This window comes from Stigmatopora argus, chromosome 6 (assembly GCF_051989625.1).
Source record: "Stigmatopora argus isolate UIUO_Sarg chromosome 6, RoL_Sarg_1.0, whole genome shotgun sequence".
Classification (NCBI taxonomy): domain Eukaryota; kingdom Metazoa; phylum Chordata; class Actinopteri; order Syngnathiformes; family Syngnathidae; genus Stigmatopora; species Stigmatopora argus.
This window is the reverse complement of record NC_135392.1, coordinates 403,771-424,458: the sequence shown is the minus strand read 5'-3', so window position 1 is coordinate 424,458 and position 20,688 is coordinate 403,771. Positions and strand designations below refer to the sequence as shown.

The window sequence follows — 20,688 nt, the reverse complement described above, 5'->3', positions numbered from 1 at the left end:
GCCAGGGCAGCATTTCCCAGAAGCCCCGGGCGTGTCGTCAAGGTGACACCGGGATAAAAACAGCTGCTCCGTGGTTTTTATGACTCGCGGGAGTTTGCTCCGCGTGCTAGAATACACGCAAATGACCCAAGTGCCACTTTTAGAGACCGATGCAAAGGTTCAAAGTTAAAAAGGCATCCTTCAAAAAAACAAAAAAAAACAAATGACTACTTTTTTACCCGCAATGTGGGTAAAAAATAGCAATCCCAGCTGGTAAAGGCAACTCATCCTCCAAAAGACGGCAAAATACAGGGAGCGCTCTTTTCCCCTCGTCTGTAATTTGCAAAGATCTCTGGCCGGTTATTTTCCGTACGGCTAATCGGCTTTCCTAGTCGCACTTTTCAAATGCCAGCCTAGCGTCGCATTTTCTACTGTACACTCAAAAAAAGCTCACGGCAGCAGATCAGGCGGCTCCGGCGTAACCATGGCAACAAGCTGGAAGTCCTCATTAAGCTTCCCCATCATCTCAACGCCAACATCTCCTCTTCCTTCCATAATTCCGTCCTATTGTAGATACAGTGGTACCTCGTCATACGACCGCTCGTCATACAAAATTCTCGTCTTACGAGGGAAATTTCAATCGAATAATTCGCCCGTCATGCGATCAAAATTTCGTGATGCGACCAAGCCGGGTCTTTTTTTGCATATCTTTCGTGTATAACAATATCTACGAGCACGGAACAATTAATTCAGACGAGTTTCTCCTAAGACCAGAAAACGCTCAACGCGCATGCGCGGGCAAAAAGAGGGCTTTCTGGGTAATGAAGTATACTCGTGCACACAACACCGACCGATAGGCAATGGCAACCTTTCTCAGAATAAAACTTCATTACCCACAATCAATACGTGGGTAGCCTGTTATTCTTTCTAAGGAAAGAAGCTCCCGCGATCGCTCATTCAAGACTACTTCTCGTTGGCAAGTGGTCGTGCGTTATCCTATTGTGAGGACATTTGTATGCGACATTATGGGAATATTTTGAAGGGTAGACAAAAACAAACAACTCTTGATGCGTTGGTTTTGAAGACTTGGGCGGAGCGGCCAGGTGGTGTCAAGCCACCCGTAGAACTACGTAAGGTCAAAAAAGATGACAACAAATTTAGAATTTACTTTTGTTTGAAGTTACATTAAACGTTGAGTGTCTGTATATAGTTATCCAAGTTCATTTAAATTTGTTTGTTCGTTTACGAGTGCATTGTTGCCGTGGATAAAGTACTACTTTTTTCAGAGAGTTGGAACAAATTAATTTGTTTCCCATTCATTTCAATGGGAAACTTCCGCTCGAGTCACGAGAATCTTGTCATACGAGCTCAGTCCCGGAACGGATTAAGCTCGTATCTCGAGGTACCACTGTATCTTGTCATTCGAACATGGAGTGTGTCGTATGGCATTTGGTACCACCGTAAAATATGGCGTCCTCCTGTAGCAGGAAGCGCTCGGGAGAAGGTCCGCGGTCTGTTTGGCGAGACCTCAGCACCGAGTCTGGGCTCCCAAAACTGGTCAAATCCAGTTCTTCAAGTGACTAGCTGACAAATGAAGGCTCATTTGCATAGATAACGGGAACCGAAATCGAACGCGGCACTCCTTCAATGCGTGACATAACACCATCGCCATCGTCCCTTAAGCACAACAAATCCAAGCGCCATTGTAACATTTAAAAAGCGTTCTTAAAAGTGCCGGAAAGGAAATGTCGCATTGTCCGGAAAAGGCCGCTTCCATGAAATATGTTCAAATAAATGTCACTCGCCATTGTGCAGTTATCACGTTGACACGCGAGGCATCCCCCGTCAGTGGGTCAACGGCGGAGGGTTGCCATGGCAACACCATCCAGAGCCACCTTGGGCCACGCACCACTTTGCTTTCTTCTGTTCGCCGCATCTATGCTGCAGCGTACGTGCTCTCTAATGCAGCCATTCGTTCAAATGCCCAACCGCTTATCCTCGTGGGGGGGGGTGCCGGAGCATATCCCAGCCGACTTTGGGCCCAAGGAGACAAACAACCAATCACGCTCATGGCCAGAGACAATTTAGCATACAATTAGCTTAGCATGCATGTATTTGGGATAAGTGAGGCAAGCGGAGTACCCGGAGAAAACCCACACGAGCCCGGGGAGAACGTGCAAACCCTCCACACAGTGAAGATCCACCTGGGATCGAACCTACGACCCCAGCACAACGAGGCCCACGCGCTAACCGCACCCAGTTTCAGGATTTTAAATCCTCATTCGACTTGATGTAAAAACAAGCCGCTGAGATGTTATCGCCACGGCGACGCTGATAAGGTTTGGCCGCCGTCGCCGGCGCCGACAGCACGCCGCCCGCACTCAACGCTTTGGCGCGTATCGCATGACACCCAGCGTGGATGGAAAATATCAACGCGCCGGCGGCCATGACAGATATTGTGGATTTAACAGAGGTTTTGCTTTTGTCAGAATTTCAGTTTTTCACAAAATTATCAATAGCAAGAAAATGTAGCTGAAATATTTTCCCATTTTTATACCTGTCACTTATAGTACATTCAATTTTTTAATTTTTCAAACTGTTCCTCGACAATCTCTCCAAACAACACATGACTGCTGCCGTCCCTCCCATCTTAAACCGATGGGACATCTATCGCCATCAATAACAGTCAAACTCTGACCTTTTATCTGTCTTTTTGCACCACTTAGTACTTTTTAGGATCAACGTTCCAACATGAGCGCATCACACATTATTCTGATTATTATATTCCCCAAATGGGATTGGTCGACATCTGGGGCCGACACCCCCCCTCCCCCGACGTGGGTCGTGAAACCAACGACTGGAGAAAAACGACGAAAAACGCCACCCACGTTGCCCCGTCGTAAATAAAAGCGAGACGATGTGCTGGCTCATGAGTTGAGTTCATCCTCTAATGCTTGGAATTTTTCCGCCAAGTTTTTTTTGAATGCTGACAAGGCGCCGTTGACGCATCGGGGAGTGAAGAGGCCACACCCATCAGGGTGGAGCAAAAAGCAGAACATGAAACTTTATCATTGGAGCGCGGATTAGCCATGTTGTGGCTAAAAATCCCATTGTTGTGGCGCCAAAGTACTTTTCCTGCCTCATGTTGTCCCAATTTCTGTTCCCAGTCCACCCAGCGCCATCTTGGCAGACCAGTATAACATATTTCAATATATTCTTTTATTTTTTTAATGGGAACAATCCCACTATTTACTGGCTGATCTACTTCATGACTTCCTCTGAAGTGTGGCCAAAAGATAAGTCATCCCATATCCATGTTTTCCATTGAATATTTTCCCACTCGTCAAACATTCTCAGACTTATAATTCAATTAAAGGGTTAAATACTGCAGTTTAACCCCGTCATGCCAACATTTTAACTTCACTCTCAAGTAAATATGTGATTTAAAAAAAGAAGAAATTATAGTCAAATGCAAATACATTGGAAAAATACATCATAGCCTATGCCAGACATGGCGAACATGTGGCTCTCGAGTCGCATGCGGCTCTTTTGCGTCTTGTCACATTTTGTTTCTACTGTGCTTCTTTGCCTTGTTTCATGTTTCTCTTATTTTGATTCTCACTTCAAACACGGGGCCCAGCCCATTTAAAAAAAAACTAATAATAAGTGATATTTAACAAAATAATTTGGCAGATTGGATTTTTAAATGCTGCTCCTGACGTAAGGGATCGTCCATATGAAGCCGCGTAGTTGTGGTGAGCTTGTTAGCTTAGCGTTTGGGCTTTTTTTTTTTTTGCTTGACACCTTTTGCGTGTTTTTGTCCTTTCAGGTGGGACGAAAGCAGCTCCATCAGCAGCGGACTCAGCGACGGAGAGGTTTCGGACAACGTCAGTTCCGAGGAGTTCAACGTCAGCCCCTCCCTGGCCTCGCTCCCCAACACGCCGCTGGGATCCCGACGCAACTCTTCTGTCATGGTGAGCCATTGGCCAAACGCGGGACCGAGACTGGGACGGACACGCGTGGCTTTTCCCCGGCTTTGAGGGTTTTTACCCACACGGCACAAAGCGGGAGACGTCTTTTTTTCCATTGGCTTTACCGTTCTGGGGTACTGGGTTCGAACCCAGGTTGGGTCATCACCGATTACATTTTACATGCTCTACCCGGGCTTGCGTGGCTTTTCTCTGGGCGCTCTGCTTTCCTTCCACATCCCCAAAAAGATGCATGCTACGCTAATTTTGCTTTCCTTCCACATCTCCAAAAAGATGTATGCTACGCTAATTTAGCACTCTCAATAGCCCCTAACCATGATGGCTTGTTTGTCTCCTTGTGCCCTGCGATTGGCTGGCTATTCAGGGTGCCCGTGGTTACCTGGGGTAGGCTCCGCCCTCCCGAATGTTTTTCCCATTCTTGCCGTCGTGTTTTTCTTTTCACCGCTTTGAACGTGCTCCGCTTCTTCCCCTCCGGAACGCAAGCGAGACGAAAGAAAGATCGCAGATTGCGCCGTCGTACCACGCAACGGCACGCAACGGGAATCTCCCCCCCGTGTCCGCAGCTCCGCACGGACGCCGAGAAGCGCTCCCTGGCGGAGAGCGGCCTCTCCTGGTACGGTGAGGACGCCAAGGGCGGGCGGGGCTACGAGACGGGCAGCCTGAAGACGGAGGTGCCCGGAAAGTGGCGGAAGAAGCCGCCCGCTCCCGGCGAGGAGGCCAGGAAGCCTCGGACTTTGGGGGCGCTGACCGGCTTCAACAAGAGTCGCCATCCTCCCGTGGGCGTCACTTCGCCCATCACTCACGCGTCGCAGAGCGTGCTCAAAGTGGCAGGTGAGACGAGACGGTCGCCTGAAATCGTTGCGCTTTGAGATCGGCTCCATCTGGTGTTGAAGATGAGAAATGCAGGAGAATCTAGCCTTGATTTCAACTGCATGTGCGAACCAAATTCAACACTATTTTCACAATTGTTCTCCACAATGAGGCTGCGTTGCCATTTTTCCTTTTCAAAATAAGAGTTAGCACAAAGCTAAATCCCTTTTCTAACGGCTATATGGAGCGCAGCTGTAGATAAAAACCAAAACCAAACAAACTCCCGTTTGCTTTGATCATGTGCCCGATGTTTGGATTTCAATGGACTCGAATCCAAACCATACTTTTATTGCCTCTTATGAATTTAAAGGCCGGCAGTAATTGACACGTGATGGGGGACCGTGGGGGGGGCATCAAAGTTCCCCCAATTAAATCCAGATGCGTCTTTGCTTGTAGCCGAACTTGGCAGGAGCGCCGAGGTTTTCCGCCGCCGCCGATTCATCATTTTGATGCCCTTTTAAACTCTCTGTTTTCCCGCCGGGAACGCCCTAACTTCTCGTCTTCTCGCCGCAGCGGTCAGGACGGGCGAGCGTCCTCAGGACAAATCCAAGATGTCCGTCAAAAGCGGCGGTCTCCAGCGGTCGCGTTCCGACGCCAGCCGGGATCATCGCATGGAGCCCCGGAAACCCCCCTCGGGCTTAGCCAGGCCGGCGCCCAGTCAGCCCTCTTTCGGCTACAAGAGAACGCCGGCGGCCGCGGCGCCGACGGCGGGGGGCTCGGCCACCCTGGGGAAACCTTCCAAGGCGAGGCCCGCGCCCCCCTCCGGTCGCAAGAACAGCTTCGACGCCGCCGGCGCCGGCGAATCGGGCTTCCTGGGGCCCAACGCTCGCAACGGCTTCCAGTACCGCAGCCTGCCCCGGCCCGCCAAGTCCAGCGCCTTCAGCGTCATCGGCCGCCCGGCGTCCCGACCCCTGGACGCCAATCCGCTGACCCTCAAGCCCGCGGGCGTGGGATCGGCCGGCCCCAGGTCCAAAGAGGCGGCCGAGCGACTGGCCGGGAAGGTCTCCGAGCGCGGCGCGGCGGCCCCGGTCAACCAGACGGACCGGGAGAAGGAAAAGGCCAGGGCCAAGGCCGTGTGCGCCGGAATGGAGCGGGACGGCGCTCCCCCGAGAGGCGATCCGCTTCAAGCCGAGTCCTCGCTGCTCAAATTGCACGGCCTGAGGCGGAGCGGCGGCGGTGGAAAATATCCCGAGTTGTCGTCGCCCACCACGCCCAGGTGAGTCCATCTTGCCGTGTGAGCTTTGATTCCAGGAGGATCCGTCACTGTGTGGATTGGATTGGATTGGTTTGGATAACTTTATTCATCCCGAATCGGGAAATTTCGTTGTCACGTTGGATTATAAGGCGCCCTGTCTATTTTGGAGAAAATTTAAGACTTTTAAGTGCGCCTTATATCCGTGAAAATACTGTGTATATATATACATATACATACACATACATACATATAAGCACACATATACATACATACATATAGATGTACATGCATGCATACGGTAGGTCTTAGGTGTGGAGTTGGCATGTCCGTCCACGTTTTCTTCTGGTACTCCACTTTCCTCCCACATCCCGAAAACATGGACGCTAGGCTAATTGAAGACTCTAATTCGGGGGTCGGGAACCTCTTTGACAGAGAGAGCCATAAACAATTCCTATTTTCTAATGTTATTTCTTGAGAGCCATTCTCAGAATTGAAAAGTAAAATGACATGAAAATGTGTGATCTTTTTGTCCTTTCACCACTTTTAAGTATAAAAAGTCTCCAAATTCGTTTGACAACCTTTTTTTGACGTTGCTAATAAATCAGTATCAATGATATCATCCATGTAGAAGTGTAATAAAAAACAAAATTATGATTAAAGTGGTGGTAGAGGTAGTGTCAACACCACAATGATGCTCCTATTAGTATGTTCGGGACTCTCTCACCATTCATTTTCATATTTTACCTGAGAGCCATATCCACTCATGGAAAGAGCCGCATATGGCTCCCGAGCCATAGGTTCCCTACCCCTGCTCTAATTGGTTGTTTGACTCCTCGTGCCCCGCGATTGGCTGTCTGCCCATTCGGGGTGTCACCCACTTCTGGCCCCGAGTCAGCTGGGATAGACCCTTGTGAGGGTAAGCGGTTCAGCAAATGAATGAACCAATGCAGGCTGGACTTGAGCCACATTCAATCCTATTTTTTCCTTATTTGCCACATGCCAACCCCAAAAACCAGCCGGGCTAAATCCCCAAAGATCACAGAACTACGACGGAATCACGCGGTGACGTTTTTGTCTTTTTCCCGATAGGATGTTGGCCAAGTCTCTGGGTCGTCCCCCCAGCCTGGCCCACCTGGACAAGGTGACCTCCAACAGCTTGGACTCCTGCGTGAGCATTCAAGACCTTCCCCCCAAGGTGCCCCCCTTCTCCAAGCTGCAGGACCTGGCGTCTTCTTCTCAGCCCGGATCCCGGCTGACCCCCAGCCCGGCCCCGGCGCTGCACGTGGACTCCCCCGGTTCCTACGCCGGTTCCTACGCCGGCTCCTACGCCGGCTCCTACGGGTCGCCCTCGCTCTACCCCAAACTGTCCGGCGTGCACCGCAGCATGGAGTCGCTTCCCCTGCAGATGAGCGTGCCCCCCCGGGCCAGGTTCGGGGCCAAAGAGTCCGGGGGCAAGGAGAGGGGGACGTGGGGCGCCGGGAGCAGGACTTCCCTCAACCTCACCGAAGGGTGGGTGTCCTCTTCGTCGGACTGGGAGGTTCTTTCAGAAGCTAAATCTCTTCTCCTTCCTCTCCATAGGTTGCAGACGGACAGGAACACCTTGCCCAAGAAAGGCCTAGAGTACGTATACGTATAACATTTGTTTTTTTTTTTCTCAAAAAGATGTCACTTTTTCATGCGGGGTCATTTTGCGCAGGCGTTGATTGGTATATAAATACAGTGGTACCTCGAGATACGAGCTTAATCCGTTCCGGAACTGAGCTCGTATGACGAGATTCTCGTCACTCGAGCGGACGTTTTCCATTGAAATGAATGGGAAACAAATTAATTCGTTCCAACTCTCTGGAAAAAACACCAAAAACAGGATATTGGATTGGAAAAATGTTTGATTTCTTCTAATTCACCATCTACTAACAAAGTAACACATAACTAGTGGTTTAATAGAAATAAAATGTGTTTAATCTAACTAAAATTGGGCAGATTTTGCCGACGGGAGACGGAGACGTTTGGGGCGTGGGGGGGTGGGGTTCGTTTTTTTTCCACGACAACGCACTCGTAAACGGAACAAACAAATTTAAATGAACTTGGATTAATATATACAGACACTCAAACATAAGTTTAATGTAACTTGACACAAAAGTGAATTCTAATTTTGTTGTAATCTTTTGTAACCTTGGTTCTGGCCGGGTTGGCGCTTTGCCACGCCTCTACCCTCAAGTTCGCTATCGATGGGCTGTTTGCTGTTGTACGATTCCCTTCAAAATATTCCCAAAATGATGCACACAAATGTCCTCACAATAGGATAACCCACGACCACTTGCCAACGAGAAATAGTCTTGAATGAGCAATCACGGCAGCTAACAGGCTAACCCCAAAAAAACCTTAGAAACACCGTACGAGTCGTACGGTGTTTGTAAGGTTTTTTTGGGGTTTGTAAAGGGGAATCATAATCATTTATAAGGGCACTTATCGGCAGAGGTTGACAGGTATGCAAATGATAATATTTAAACTGAAGAAATCTCGCCGTTGCACAATTCCGTTGCCTTTTTCACCTCACCGGACTTTGTGGCCCCCCTCAAGACGCTGCAGCTCCAGTCTGTCGGAAAACGACGGCGTGAAAGCGGGCCGTCGCCACTCGCACAACGCGGCGTCGGAGCGCGACAGCCCGCCGCAGCTTCCGTCGCCCACCCGCTCGCTCAGCCTCCTGTCCGCTGCCAAATATCCTCTCACCAACGTGGGTGAGTCAACCAATGTACTGGGAAAAAAAAATATCGATATTTTTTTAAAGAAGGCATTTTTAGTGTTGCCTCTGCAGAACTAGCATGTATGCTAACTGTGGCGTCCCACTTTCTGCTGACATTCATTTATTTGTATTTTTTTTTCTTGTGAAAGTGGCCCCAATTTCCTGTTCCGGCACCCCGAGGATATCGCGCTCCAACAGCATCGGCCCCCCCGGCGACGGGGAGCTCTACTACGGCTCCTCCCCTCTGGGCAGCACCATGTCGCTGGCGGCGGATCGGCCCAAAAGCATGATGCGTTCCGGTTCTTTCCGTGAAGCCACCGATGACGGTGAGCCAAACTTTGAACCTTGTTTTTTTTTTTCATTTTTAAATCTTTCTACAAACAAATACGGGCCCTTTTTGAACCTATTGACCTGAATAGGTGTGACCTCCCTGATCAAAATGAGTGATTTATATTCAAAATGTATTTGTATTTTTTTTCAATTTTCCATTATTTATTTATTGAGCTGAAAGTAGAAAGCAAGTGGTTCCCAATGAATTTCAAAATGTTGCCATTAAGGGGTTAAACTGGAGTATTTAACCCTTTAGGGAACCTATGGCTCAGGAGCCACATATGACTCTTTTGATGGGTCCAGCACCTTATAATCAGAATGCATGGAGATACTCATTGATTAGCAACTAACAACGTAGCAATGTTGTCAAAGAATTCAGAGACTTTTTGTACTTGAAAATTGGTGAAATGACCAAAAAAAGTACACATTTTCATGTATGTTGACTTTTAAGCCCGGTGAGAATTGGTTGGCCTTGCCGTTCTGGGGTCGAGGGTTCGATCCCAGGTGGATCGTCACTGCGTGGAGTTTGCATGTTCATGTGGGTTTTCGAAAGGTACTCGGGTTTCCTCCCACATCCCCCAAAAAGATGTATGCTAGGCTAATTGTGTGCTAAATCACCCCTAGCTATGATTGGCTGTCCTTTATCTCCCCGTGCCCTGCCCTTGGGCACTGGTAGTTAGCTGGGATAGGCTCCAGCACCCCCGGGGGAGCCTTGTGAGGATAAGCGGTACAGAAAAGGAATGAACAAAACCTAACTTTGAAATGATGAATTGAAGTCAATCATTTTGAATGGTTTTAAAGCTCAGTTTTTTGCTTTTTATTCTCTTTTGAAGGCTAAATGTACTCATTTCTTACCTCTTTTTTTCTTTTTTTTTGCAGTTCACGGCTCCGTCCTTTCTTTAGCTTCCAACGCTTCTTCCAACTACTCCTCCTCGGTGAGTAAATCATATTTTCAGCCAAAGTATTTTCTGACCTTAACGCTTTTAATGACCTTCGGGAACGGCCAACATATCATTTTTAATGAGTTTCAAAAAGAGCCAACGCCATGTTGTTTTTGTTTGAATGCAATTTGAACAAGTGGTTCTCAAGTTCCCTCTCTGATTTTCACGCTTTCGGAATGACTGGCTTAGAACGAGGAAAGGATCCAAGGGGAGGTGAGGCAACCGGGTCATTCTTTTCTTACAAATCTTTGTTTTGTCGGTTGTTTTGTGGCGGCGGCGGAGGCTTGACAACAGCGCAAAAAATCCATCCAAGACCTTTTTTTCCCCCACTTTAAAATGTTGCATTAGATCTACTTAACAACTTGGAACCAGAGTTGGCCACACACACCAAAAAAAATCTCTATATTGGGATTTTTTACATAAAAAAAGACCGTTACGATGGTCCAATCGATTTGAAGTGAAATGCTGATTTTTGCCCATTTGCTCCGCAGCAAATCCGCAAACTGCGGCGCGAGCTCGAATCGTCGCAGGAAAAAGTGGCCGACTTGACCATGCAGCTGTCCGCCAACGTACGTCCCACTTTTTCCGTAGCGTTTGCCGTCGTCGTCACGCTCGCTTCTTTTCAAAATAAGAGCCCTCACGCCGTGACTCGCCGCTTGCTTTTACCGCTTGGATTTACACCGTGTGCATTTTAGAGGTGGAAAAAAAAAATTGATTTGCAACACAATCAGCCAACATAAAGTCAGCTGACTTTAATATTCGACTAGCTGTAAATCGCAAAGAAAGGAAAAAAAAATTTGGGTTCATTTCACATAGACGTTTTTGAACCCTTTTTTTTTTCCAGAGCAAATTGCTAGAATTTACTTGACTTTATGGTCTATTGAGTTGTTTTATTCTTAACTTATTAGTATATCCTCAAGTTATAGTCCTCCTACTGAGTTTATATTAGAGCACAGGTGTCAAAGTGGCGGCCCGGGGGCCCATTCTGGCCCGCCGCATCATTTTGCGTGGCCCGGGAAAGTCAATGATGAGTGCCGACTTTCTGTTTTAGGATCAAATTCAAATGAAGAGTATAGATGTAGATTCAATTTCCTGATTTTCCCCCTTTTAAATCCATAATTGTCATTTTTTAATCCATTTTTCTGTGTTTTTAGTTCAAAAATCATTTTGTAAAATCTAAAAATATATTTAAAAAAGCTAAAATAAACATTGTTTTATATCTATAAAAACGGAATATTCAGGGCTTTTAATCCAGTTCTTTTAATCCATTTATAAAAAAAATATCTAAATATTATATCTAAAATGGTCCGGCCCACATAAAATCGAGTTGACATTGACATTTTTGAACCCAATTGTCTTTTTTTCAGAGCAAATTGCTAGAATTTACTTGATTTTTTTGTCTATTGAGTTGTTTTATTCTTAAGTTATTAGTATATCCTCAAATTCTATTCCTCCTGCTGACTTTATATTAGAGCCTATGGCCCATGAGCCACACATGGCTCTGCATACTGCTCTCCGCTAACCTGCGAGCTAAAATATGGAAAGCGCTGAGTGTCGAGCGTCGTTTCGGCACCGTGTCTTTTGAATCATCATTTTTTGAAAGAGACCTTTCTTCATGCATACGCTCATTAGTTAGCATTAGCATAAGAATGTTGTCAAAAGAGACTTTTCCAAGACTTTAAACGTGTTGAAATGACAAAAGAAGGCACACATTTTCTTGTGTTTGAAATTGCCATGATGTCTCTCCAGGAATAATATTGGAAAAGATGTATTAGAGAGTGGAAGCTCGCCGTGTAAATCCAGCTGTGGACACTGACTCACTGGCTCACTCGCTCACTCGCTCACTTCCTGTTTTAATATCTTTCAACTGGATTTCTAACGAAACTGCCACGTTATTGGGGTTGCATTCACGCCTAACCACCACTGTCCCTCTCTTTTGTTTTCTCTTCCCGCCGCTCGCCACCCCGCCCCCTTCCTCGGCCCGCTAACCGGTCGCCCCCGCGGATGTCGGGCGTAGCAGTTAGGACAGGTTTGTTGGAACCTCGCTCCCCTTATGATTTGATGCTTATTAATGGTGTAAATGGCATTACGGAGCGCCACTAAAATGCAAGTTGACTTCCTTAGAATGAACAAGTAAGCAATCAACGTTGAAGCGCTAAAATGGAAAAGCAAAAACCCAAACCCAAGTTCCGTATAATCAACAAGTAAGCCATCCATGTTGAAGCGCTAAAGTTTCAAACCAATGCTAACGCGAAAAAAGTTGCCAAAATAAACCCCGATTTGATCCACTCGACGCCTGTATTTTTCTTCCAAAATAGCCCAATTTGGTAACACGACTTTTGGATATTAGCATTAAGCTAGCAGATGCTCGAATATGAATGCTATTTAGTATTTTAGTATGAAAAATAAATGCAAGTTGACTTCCTTAGAATGAACAAGTAAGCAATCGACGTTGAAGCGCTAAAATGGAAAAGCAAAAACCCAAACCCAAGTTCCGTATAATGAACGAGTAAGCCATCCATGTTGAAGCGCTAAAGTTTCAAACCAATGCTAACGTGAAAAAAGTTGCCATAATAAACCCTGATTTGATCCACTCAAACCCTGTATTTTTCTTCCAAAATAGCCCAATTTGGTAACGCGACTTTTGGATATTAGCATTAAGCTAGCAGATACTGGAATATGAATGCTATTTAGTATTTTAGTCAGGAAAAAAAATGCTTCTTTTGGCTTCATTTGTCAGCGCTTTCCACCGACGTAGCTCCGCCCTTTCCTCCGTCCTGCCGCGGGAAATGATTTAGCAAAACTTTCCGCGTTAAGCATCAATTTGAAATGACCAAACTCTTGCCGCGTGTCCAACAGGCTAACTTGGTGGCGGCTTTCGAGCAGAGCCTGGCGCTGATGACGGCTCGCCTGCAGACTTTGTCCGATTCCTCCGAACAAAAGGTTGGTGTTTTCCCTCCCCCCCCAAAAAATCAACTCTTTCAGCGCCATTGGCCATGATGGACGTCCCATCGCGTGGCTCATAAAATTCAAGTAAAACTCTTTCAATGAATTTATCACTTGGTTTTGATCAGTTGGCCCATATATCCTGGTGTCTTATATGCTAGGTCAATATGTGGACTTTTTTTAAAGATCGCTTTTTGGGCCGATGGGTCGATTATATCCACTTTTTCAAGCTGATGTGTAGCCAATATGATGATAACAGTTTGAATTTTGATCCGTGTTAATTGTGGTTTTGCACCATCTAGTGGCCAAGGTTGCTAAAATCAAAATCAATCAACTTCCAATACATCAGCTGTTGGCTTCGAAAATCAAAATTGGCAATGAGATGAATTCCATTTTTAAAAATGGGTGTCTCGTCGCCATTTGACAATCTTGTTTTGGTTGATATCTCCGGTCATTAAAAACTGAAGAGTTTTAATATATTGGCGTGGAAGTTTGGTCTATCACAATGGGTGGTTATTGTGACAAACGACGGGGGCGCCGTGTCTTCCTTCAGGATTCGGAACTGAACGACTTGAGGGACACCATCGAGATTCTGAAAACCAAAAACGCCGAAGCCCACGATATCATTCAGGGCGCTCTCAATAATTCCGAAATGGTCTCCAAAGGTAGGAAGCCGTTCCCCCGGCGTGGCCATCTGTCGTTTGGCTTTGGACGTCGGACCCAGACCCATCGGCGCTTTGTGCTCAGAACTGCAGATGAATCGTCAGAACTCGTCGGAAAGCCTGGTCAGCCTGGCCAGCACCACCAGCCACTCCAGCATGGGAAGTCTGAAGGAACAGGAGGCCAAGAAGAAGAAGAAAAAGAGCTGGGTGAGTTGGTGGCAAAACAACAAAAATGACGCTAACTTAGGTCTATTTGCCCATTTGGACGAACTTTTCCCGCATGGCCTCCCCATCCCGCTGTGAAGTAACACTCTTGTCTTTCCCTCATGCCGCCACCGCCTGATTTTTATTTTTAGGTGTATGAGGTGAGTCAAAATGGCTTGTTAACGCTTTATCCGCCATTTCTTTCACCCATTCGTTTTCTTCCCGTGTGCATTTGGTTGGCATATTTATCTTTGTCGGGGTCATTTCTTTCATTTCTTTTCAAATGAACCATTTTGCAAGGCGATACGTCCTCTAAAGATTTTTGGAACATTACCGTTTTATCTCCTTTTTATCCAAAAAGGAAGAAAATGTCCTTTTTTTGTTTTATAAAAAAAGATTATTTAAAAGTAATTATTATTTAAAAGAAAATATTTGCTTCATCTTACAAAAGGATTTTTTTTTTAATTGTTCATATATATATATAAACCCTTTAAAATGACTTTTGCATGAAAGATAGGCGAAACAGACAACATTTAAAGAAAATGATTAGAAAATTGTTTTTGTTGTTGTGGGAGGCTTCAAGTGAAAGTAAAGCAGATCACAATGTGACCGGGACTATTTCAAAATAAAATAATGGGTGCATGAAATGCATTTACATTTTTGGAGGATTTCCTCACTGCTATGTTTTTGCATATCATAGGGTTTGGCAATCTGAAAATTTTGTATCTAGAGGAATTTGTACCTAGAAGCATTCATAAGTGGAGGTATTTATGGATTTGATTTCCCTTTTCTGGTCAACAAGTTACGCAGCTCTTTCAACAAGGCCTTCAGCAAGAAGGGCGCCAAAGGTACGGGTCCCTACGCGGACATCGAGGAAATCGCCACCCCGGAGTCGTCGGCTCCGCCCTCGCCCAAAGTCCGCCAGGACGGGACGAACCCGCCGCCGTCTTCCATCAAAGTTTCACCTCTGGCGTCCGGGTAAGCTCCGAAAAACACCCAAGGAATGGCGGCGAGATGGCAACGTGAACAACGTCCGTAGGATGGGCGAGGAGAGCAAAGGCCCCGATGACAAGGTGGTGTCGGAACTGCGCTCGGAATTGTGGGAAAAGGAACGCAAGCTGACGGACATCCGACTGGAAGCTTTGAGCTCCGCCCATCAGCTGGATCAGCTGCAGGAAACCATGACCAACATGCAGGTACAAGCATATTCAATGAACGGGGTGCCAGAGCAGAGTCCGCTTGACCTCTTTTTACACACGATCTCTTTCGTAGCTCAAAAACGTTTCAATTTCTCTCGCTGTCAAAGACAGCTAATCAAAGGAAAACTAGGGCCACAAAAAAATAACAATGATGTCATGATGTCCATCATGAACAGCACCTCCCACCCCCTGCATGAGTCTGTGGAGTCCCTCCGAAGCTCTTTTAGCAATAGACTGCGGCACCCTCGTTGCAGGACGGAGCGCTTCCGCAGATCCTTCCTCCCATCAGCTGTCAGGCTCTTTAACAAAACAAATGGCTGAGTGTTAAGACCTACCATATGCATGCATGTACATCTATATGTATGTATGTGTGCTTATATATATGTGTGTGTATGTGTGTGTGTGTGTGTATATATATATATATATATATATATATATATATATATATATATATATATATATATATATATATATATATATATATATATATATATATATATATATATATACTTCAGAGACGCACTTATTTATATATTTATTCATGTATTTATTTATTAACTTATGACCTATCTATTTATGTCTAAAATGCCTTTCCTATTTCTGCATCCTCACCCTCTTGCTACTGTGACAATGAAATTTCTTATCCAAGTTATCCAATCCAAATGCGCACGGCAACACGCTCGTGACATGACATAAACAAATTGAAATGAACTTGGATGACGATGCAGACAATCAAAAACAAGTTAAATCTAACCTTACACTAAACTTCATTCTAATTTTGTTTGACATTTTGATACCATTCTTGGCTCTATTGGCCCCGCCTCCACCCTGACTTTCAGACTATCGAGGGTCGTTTGCTTTTGTCTTCCCTTCAAAATATTCCCAAAATGATGCAAACAAATGTCCTCACCATAGGATAATGCACGGCCACTTACCAACCAGAAGTAGTATATACTCCTCTCGTATTAGCGAACAAGCTCCGCCATTCGCACTGACTAACGGGGAGAAAAATGCAAGCTCCGCTCAGTGGCCATGAGCAGCCTCTCGCGTTCGCTGTATGCTCGTATATCAAAATTTGTCTGGTATCTCAAGATAAATGAAATGAAATTTGCCTGAAATTTTACTTGTATCTCAAATTGACGGACTTGTTTTACACCGCTGATCATTCCCGCCTCAACAGAGGACGGTGGACAGCCTGAAGGTGGAGAACGACCAATTAAAGACCAGCAGCCTGTCCCCCTGCCAGTCTCCCGGACCGTCCAGCTCCGTCTCCCAGTCCTCGGGTCTGTCTTCCCTGGCCAACTTGTCGCCACGCCATTCCCTGCGCGACACCAGGAGGACCAGCACAGGTATCTCTCAAAACTTGCCACGTGGTTTTTTTTCCATCGCCAGCCAGCCAATCTCACGGTCGCTCCCTCGCGCCAGATTCCACGGATTCGCAGCGGGACGACCACCGCGTCCGGGTGGTGGTCTGCGTGGCGGACTTGCGCGTCTTCAAAGAGGTGAGAGCGCCGCTCGGCCAGCCGCGGGACCGGCGCCCCCGACCGACCGACCGACCGACCCTCGTCGCCCTCTGCAGGAGGTCAAGCAGCAGGACTTCTTCGTGGGGACCGTCCGGGTGAACGGCAGGATGGACTGGCCCATGCTGGACTCTGCCGTCAGCCAGGCCTTCAAGGTGAGACGGCGGTCTTCTCCGAGGACCACCCGGCTCCTTCGCCAAACAGCTGTCGCGGTGGCTAATTTTAACCGGCGGTCCACGGGCTCACGCGGCCATAAAAACGCAGATGTGTTAACGGCCAAAGTCAGAGCGTTGACGTCGGAGGATTTTCCGATTGTTTGCTAACTCGTGCGCCCAAGGGAAAATGCCGCTAGTTTTGGCGGCAAGCTAACGCTAAGCTAAAGTATGGAAGAATTTTACCTTTGGCTTTTCTCGTTAATTTGTGGGCGATAAACGGGAGAAACACGGGAAATATTCCCTATCCATCTCATCATCTTGATTTGAATTTGATCATCCAAATAGAAAGTCAGCACTCATCATTAGAGGCGGGTTGCCAGATTTGGCCCGTGGGCCACCACTCAGACACTTTAGAGATTGTCATTATCTTAGCGTTAGCTTGCCGCGACAGCTGGCGTAGCATTCTCTTGGCGGCAGGGCAGTACAAAACACAGTTTTTTTTCTTTTGGCAATATTATTGCATTTTATGATTTTGTTTCTTTCCAGCAAAAAAACAAAAACAAAACTCAATCCTTTTTTTGCGGAAATGAGCCGATCGGGCCCGATTTCCCATCATGTTCACAACAATAGGTATTAACGGAGTCCGCGTTTCGGACTTGACGTCGAGCGATGCAAATCGGGTTCTCCAACGTACAGTTTTATCGTCCGTTCCCTGATTTATTTATTTTTCCTCTTCAATGACCGCGCCTTTACATGGATTCCAGGTTTACGTGGCCAAGGTGGACCCCAGCTCCAGTCTGGGCTTGTCTACCGACTCCATCTACAGCTACAGCGTGGGTCACATCAAGAGGGTGCTGGGCGGAGAAGCGCCGGAGACTCAGCCTTCTCGCTGCATGTCCCGAGGGCCCACCGGCATCACCGTGGCCCTTAAAGGTACACCCTCGGCGGACCCGACCTGGGTCGAATCCGCTTTTATGCTGCAGTTTGTTGTAAAAATGCAATTGAAGTTGCAAAACAGACATCAAGTAGCGTTTGCTAGGTCAGCTCAAGTTCTTCCCGCAAGCCTTTAAATCAGTTTTTTTGTTTGTTTTTTTTGAAACCAGAATGTTTTGAAGCCTACAAGAGTTTAATATTTAATTAGGGCTTGCCTTTCCCCCGACATTAATTGATCATTATTTGATTATTTTCCCAAACTCACGGATGGATGGGAAAATTGGAGCGCTCACCAAGCTGCCTTGGAAACGCATCAAGACATCCTTCATACATTTTATTTTTTAACCGCTTATCCTGACAAGGGTTGCAGGGGGTGCTGGAGCGTATCCCAGCTGACTACGGGCACCAGGCGGGGGACACCCTCAATGGGTGGGCAGGCCACGACGAGACAGACAAGCAATTACTCGTAGCTAGGGGCAATTTAGAGTGCTAAATTAGCCTAGTGTGCATGCTTTTGGCGTGTGGGAGGAAAGCGGAGTACCTGGAGAAAACCCACGCAAGCCCAAGGAGAACATGCAAACTCCACTCAGTGAGGACCCACCTTGGGTCGAACCCACAACCCTTTAGGGGGCCTTGGCACCTGCACCGTTTGGTTTGGACGAAACCCCAAAAGTGGGGGCATCGTTTAAGATGATGCGAAAACTACAAACCAGCCAAATCTGGTCTTCAATTCAACATAAAAAACGCGTTTGTGAATACACATAAAAATGCTGATGAGATCAAGACCAATGTTCCCTCTAATTTTTGGTTTGTCTGGGCAGAAAGACAACCTCCCTGAGCACACTGAGTACCGACCGGTGTGAGCAACATCATCATTGCTCGCTATGGGCACACATCAGTATCATGTCTACTACACATAAATGATTTAGTAATAATAAAATGTAATGATTAATATCTATGAATGGGCGGCCCGGCGGATGAGTGGTTCGCGCGTTGGCCTCACAGCTAAAAAAACAAACAAAAAATGGGAATTTTATTTTGTGCGCTCCATATGATTTGCTGTGCGCAGAGAAGATGAGAGTAGTGCGCAATTGCGCACACGCGCAGCTTACAGGGAACATTGATCAAGACGTTCATCGCTTTTTTTTTACTACTGAGCACGATTGCTTTTGATTTTTCACCCCCAAAAATTTGCTATGTGAAAAGAAAGCACATCAAACCAAATACATTGTATTTTAGTCCGGACCAATGAAAGCCGAGTCCAACCACGACGAGGCAAAAGCCAAGCCAAAAAAAACGGATCGCAATTTTCTCCCGTCACCCGATACCTGGTACCTCGGTGCCAACCGGATCCAGCTGGCCGACCCACCGGAGCTAGCCCCCTAACCCCGCCCCCCGAGGATATCAATACAGAACCCAACACTGGCGCTAGCTTGCCGAGTGGCCCCGGCTACACTGGGAGTTATTTTCAGAGGCAAATGCTGGAGCAACACATAGCTGGTGAAGGGCACACGCAAGCTGCTAACGTAAACTCATTTGCCGCCCGACACCTTCTTCTTCGTCTTCCCATCGCCGTCCTTCTTTAATCACAAATATCATGTTTGCCGTCCCTAAGTGGAGGTTCATCACAAGTTAGGGCATTGAAATCCGGTAAGCCACGTGAGGATCGCTAATTAACGGCACCAAAATGAACATTGTCTCCGGGATAATATCAAAAAAGCAGCAGTCAGAGCTGCTAAATGTCAAACATCATATTCAGTTGCGGGTAAAGACAATTTTCTGATTTTGGGGCCCTTTTGTGATCCTAGTTGCATTTACTTTTTGCCCGGCAACGCGCTCGTAACATAACATAAACAAATTGAAATGAACTTGGATGACGATGCAGACACTCAAAAATAAGTTGAATCTCACTTTACACTAAACTTCATTCTAATTTTGTTTGACATTTTGATACCGGGTTGGCTCTATTGGCCCCGCCTCCCCCCTGACTTTCAGATGCAACCTATCGAGGCTTGTTTGCTTTTGTCTACCCTTCAAAATATTCCTAAAATGATGGACACCAATGTCCTCACAATAGGATAACGCACGAGAAGTAGTAAATACTTCTCTCGTATTAGCGATCGCTCCGCCATTCGCACTGACTAACGGGGTAAAAAAAAAAACTGAAAAAATGCAACGCTCCGCCCAGTGCTCGTAGAGACATTACACGAGGGAGTTGCGACGGGAAAGACGGTAGCCATGATGTTCTTATGAGCAGCCTCTCGCATCCGCTGTATGCTCGTATATCAACATTTGTCTCATACCTCAAGATATATATATTTTTCTTCCACTTTATCAATGGCCTTTGCAGGTTTGAAGGAAAAATGTGTGGACAGCCTTGTGTTCGAGAGCCTGATCCCCAAAGCCATGATGCAGCACTACATTAGCCTGCTGCTGAAACACCGCCGACTCATCCTGTCGGGACCCAGCGGGACGGGCAAGACCCACCTGGCCTCGCGACTGGCCGAGTACTTGGTGGAGCGCAGCGCCCGCGAGGTCTCCGACGGCGTCGCCGTCACGTTCAACATGCACCGTCAGTCGTGCAAGGTCAGATGGGACCCCTTGCTTTCTTTTTTTTCACTCATTGCAAGGGTCGCGGGGGGTGCCGGGGCCTATCCCGCACAGGAATGTCCGGACCCGGATCGATCCCACACCCCCAGAGCTGCGAGGCCGACGCCGTAATCTCGTTCCAACGTGTATTTCCATTGTGTGCGGGCAGGATCTGCAATTGTACCTTTCCAACTTGGCCAATCAAATGGACCGGGAAAGCGGCGGTTGGGAAAGCCCCCTGGTCATCATCGTGGACGATATTCACGACCCGGCCGCCGTCAGCGAGCTCATCAACGGAGCGCTCACCTGCAAATATCACAAATGGTGAGCCGCCACTCGTACCTCGTTCAAATGCAAATGTACACTGTTTGTTATTCATAGAGAAAATAGCCATTGTGACAATCGGAGACAATTGGAGTAAAAAGTGTGTGAA

General features: G+C 46.9%; 1 protein-coding gene across 3 annotated transcripts in view; it reads left to right on the top strand.

Annotated features, from left to right (window-relative positions):
- nav1b (neuron navigator 1b) overlaps positions 1-20,688 on the top strand; it is a 33,069-nt gene that overhangs the window by 8,340 nt on the left and 4,041 nt on the right. The window contains exons 4-24 of one of the 3 annotated variants that reach the window (XM_077604080.1): positions 3,809-3,953; positions 4,532-4,799; positions 5,352-6,054; positions 7,123-7,542; positions 7,612-7,653; positions 8,614-8,771; positions 8,926-9,102; positions 9,986-10,041; positions 10,237-10,260; positions 10,539-10,616; positions 12,907-12,990; positions 13,547-13,658; positions 13,741-13,862; positions 14,662-14,837; positions 14,899-15,055; positions 16,239-16,407; positions 16,484-16,560; positions 16,638-16,733; positions 17,498-17,666; positions 20,017-20,252; positions 20,425-20,579. In XM_077604080.1, the coding sequence (XP_077460206.1) occupies positions 3,809-3,953; positions 4,532-4,799; positions 5,352-6,054; positions 7,123-7,542; positions 7,612-7,653; positions 8,614-8,771; positions 8,926-9,102; positions 9,986-10,041; positions 10,237-10,260; positions 10,539-10,616; positions 12,907-12,990; positions 13,547-13,658; positions 13,741-13,862; positions 14,662-14,837; positions 14,899-15,055; positions 16,239-16,407; positions 16,484-16,560; positions 16,638-16,733; positions 17,498-17,666; positions 20,017-20,252; positions 20,425-20,579 (3,624 nt within the window). The remainder of the gene's footprint in view (positions 1-3,808; positions 3,954-4,531; positions 4,800-5,351; positions 6,055-7,122; positions 7,543-7,611; positions 7,654-8,613; positions 8,772-8,925; positions 9,103-9,985; positions 10,042-10,236; positions 10,261-10,538; positions 10,617-12,906; positions 12,991-13,546; positions 13,659-13,740; positions 13,863-14,661; positions 14,838-14,898; positions 15,056-16,238; positions 16,408-16,483; positions 16,561-16,637; positions 16,734-17,497; positions 17,667-20,016; positions 20,253-20,424; positions 20,580-20,688) is intronic. The other 2 variants (XM_077604081.1, XM_077604082.1) reach the window with 2 other exon arrangements.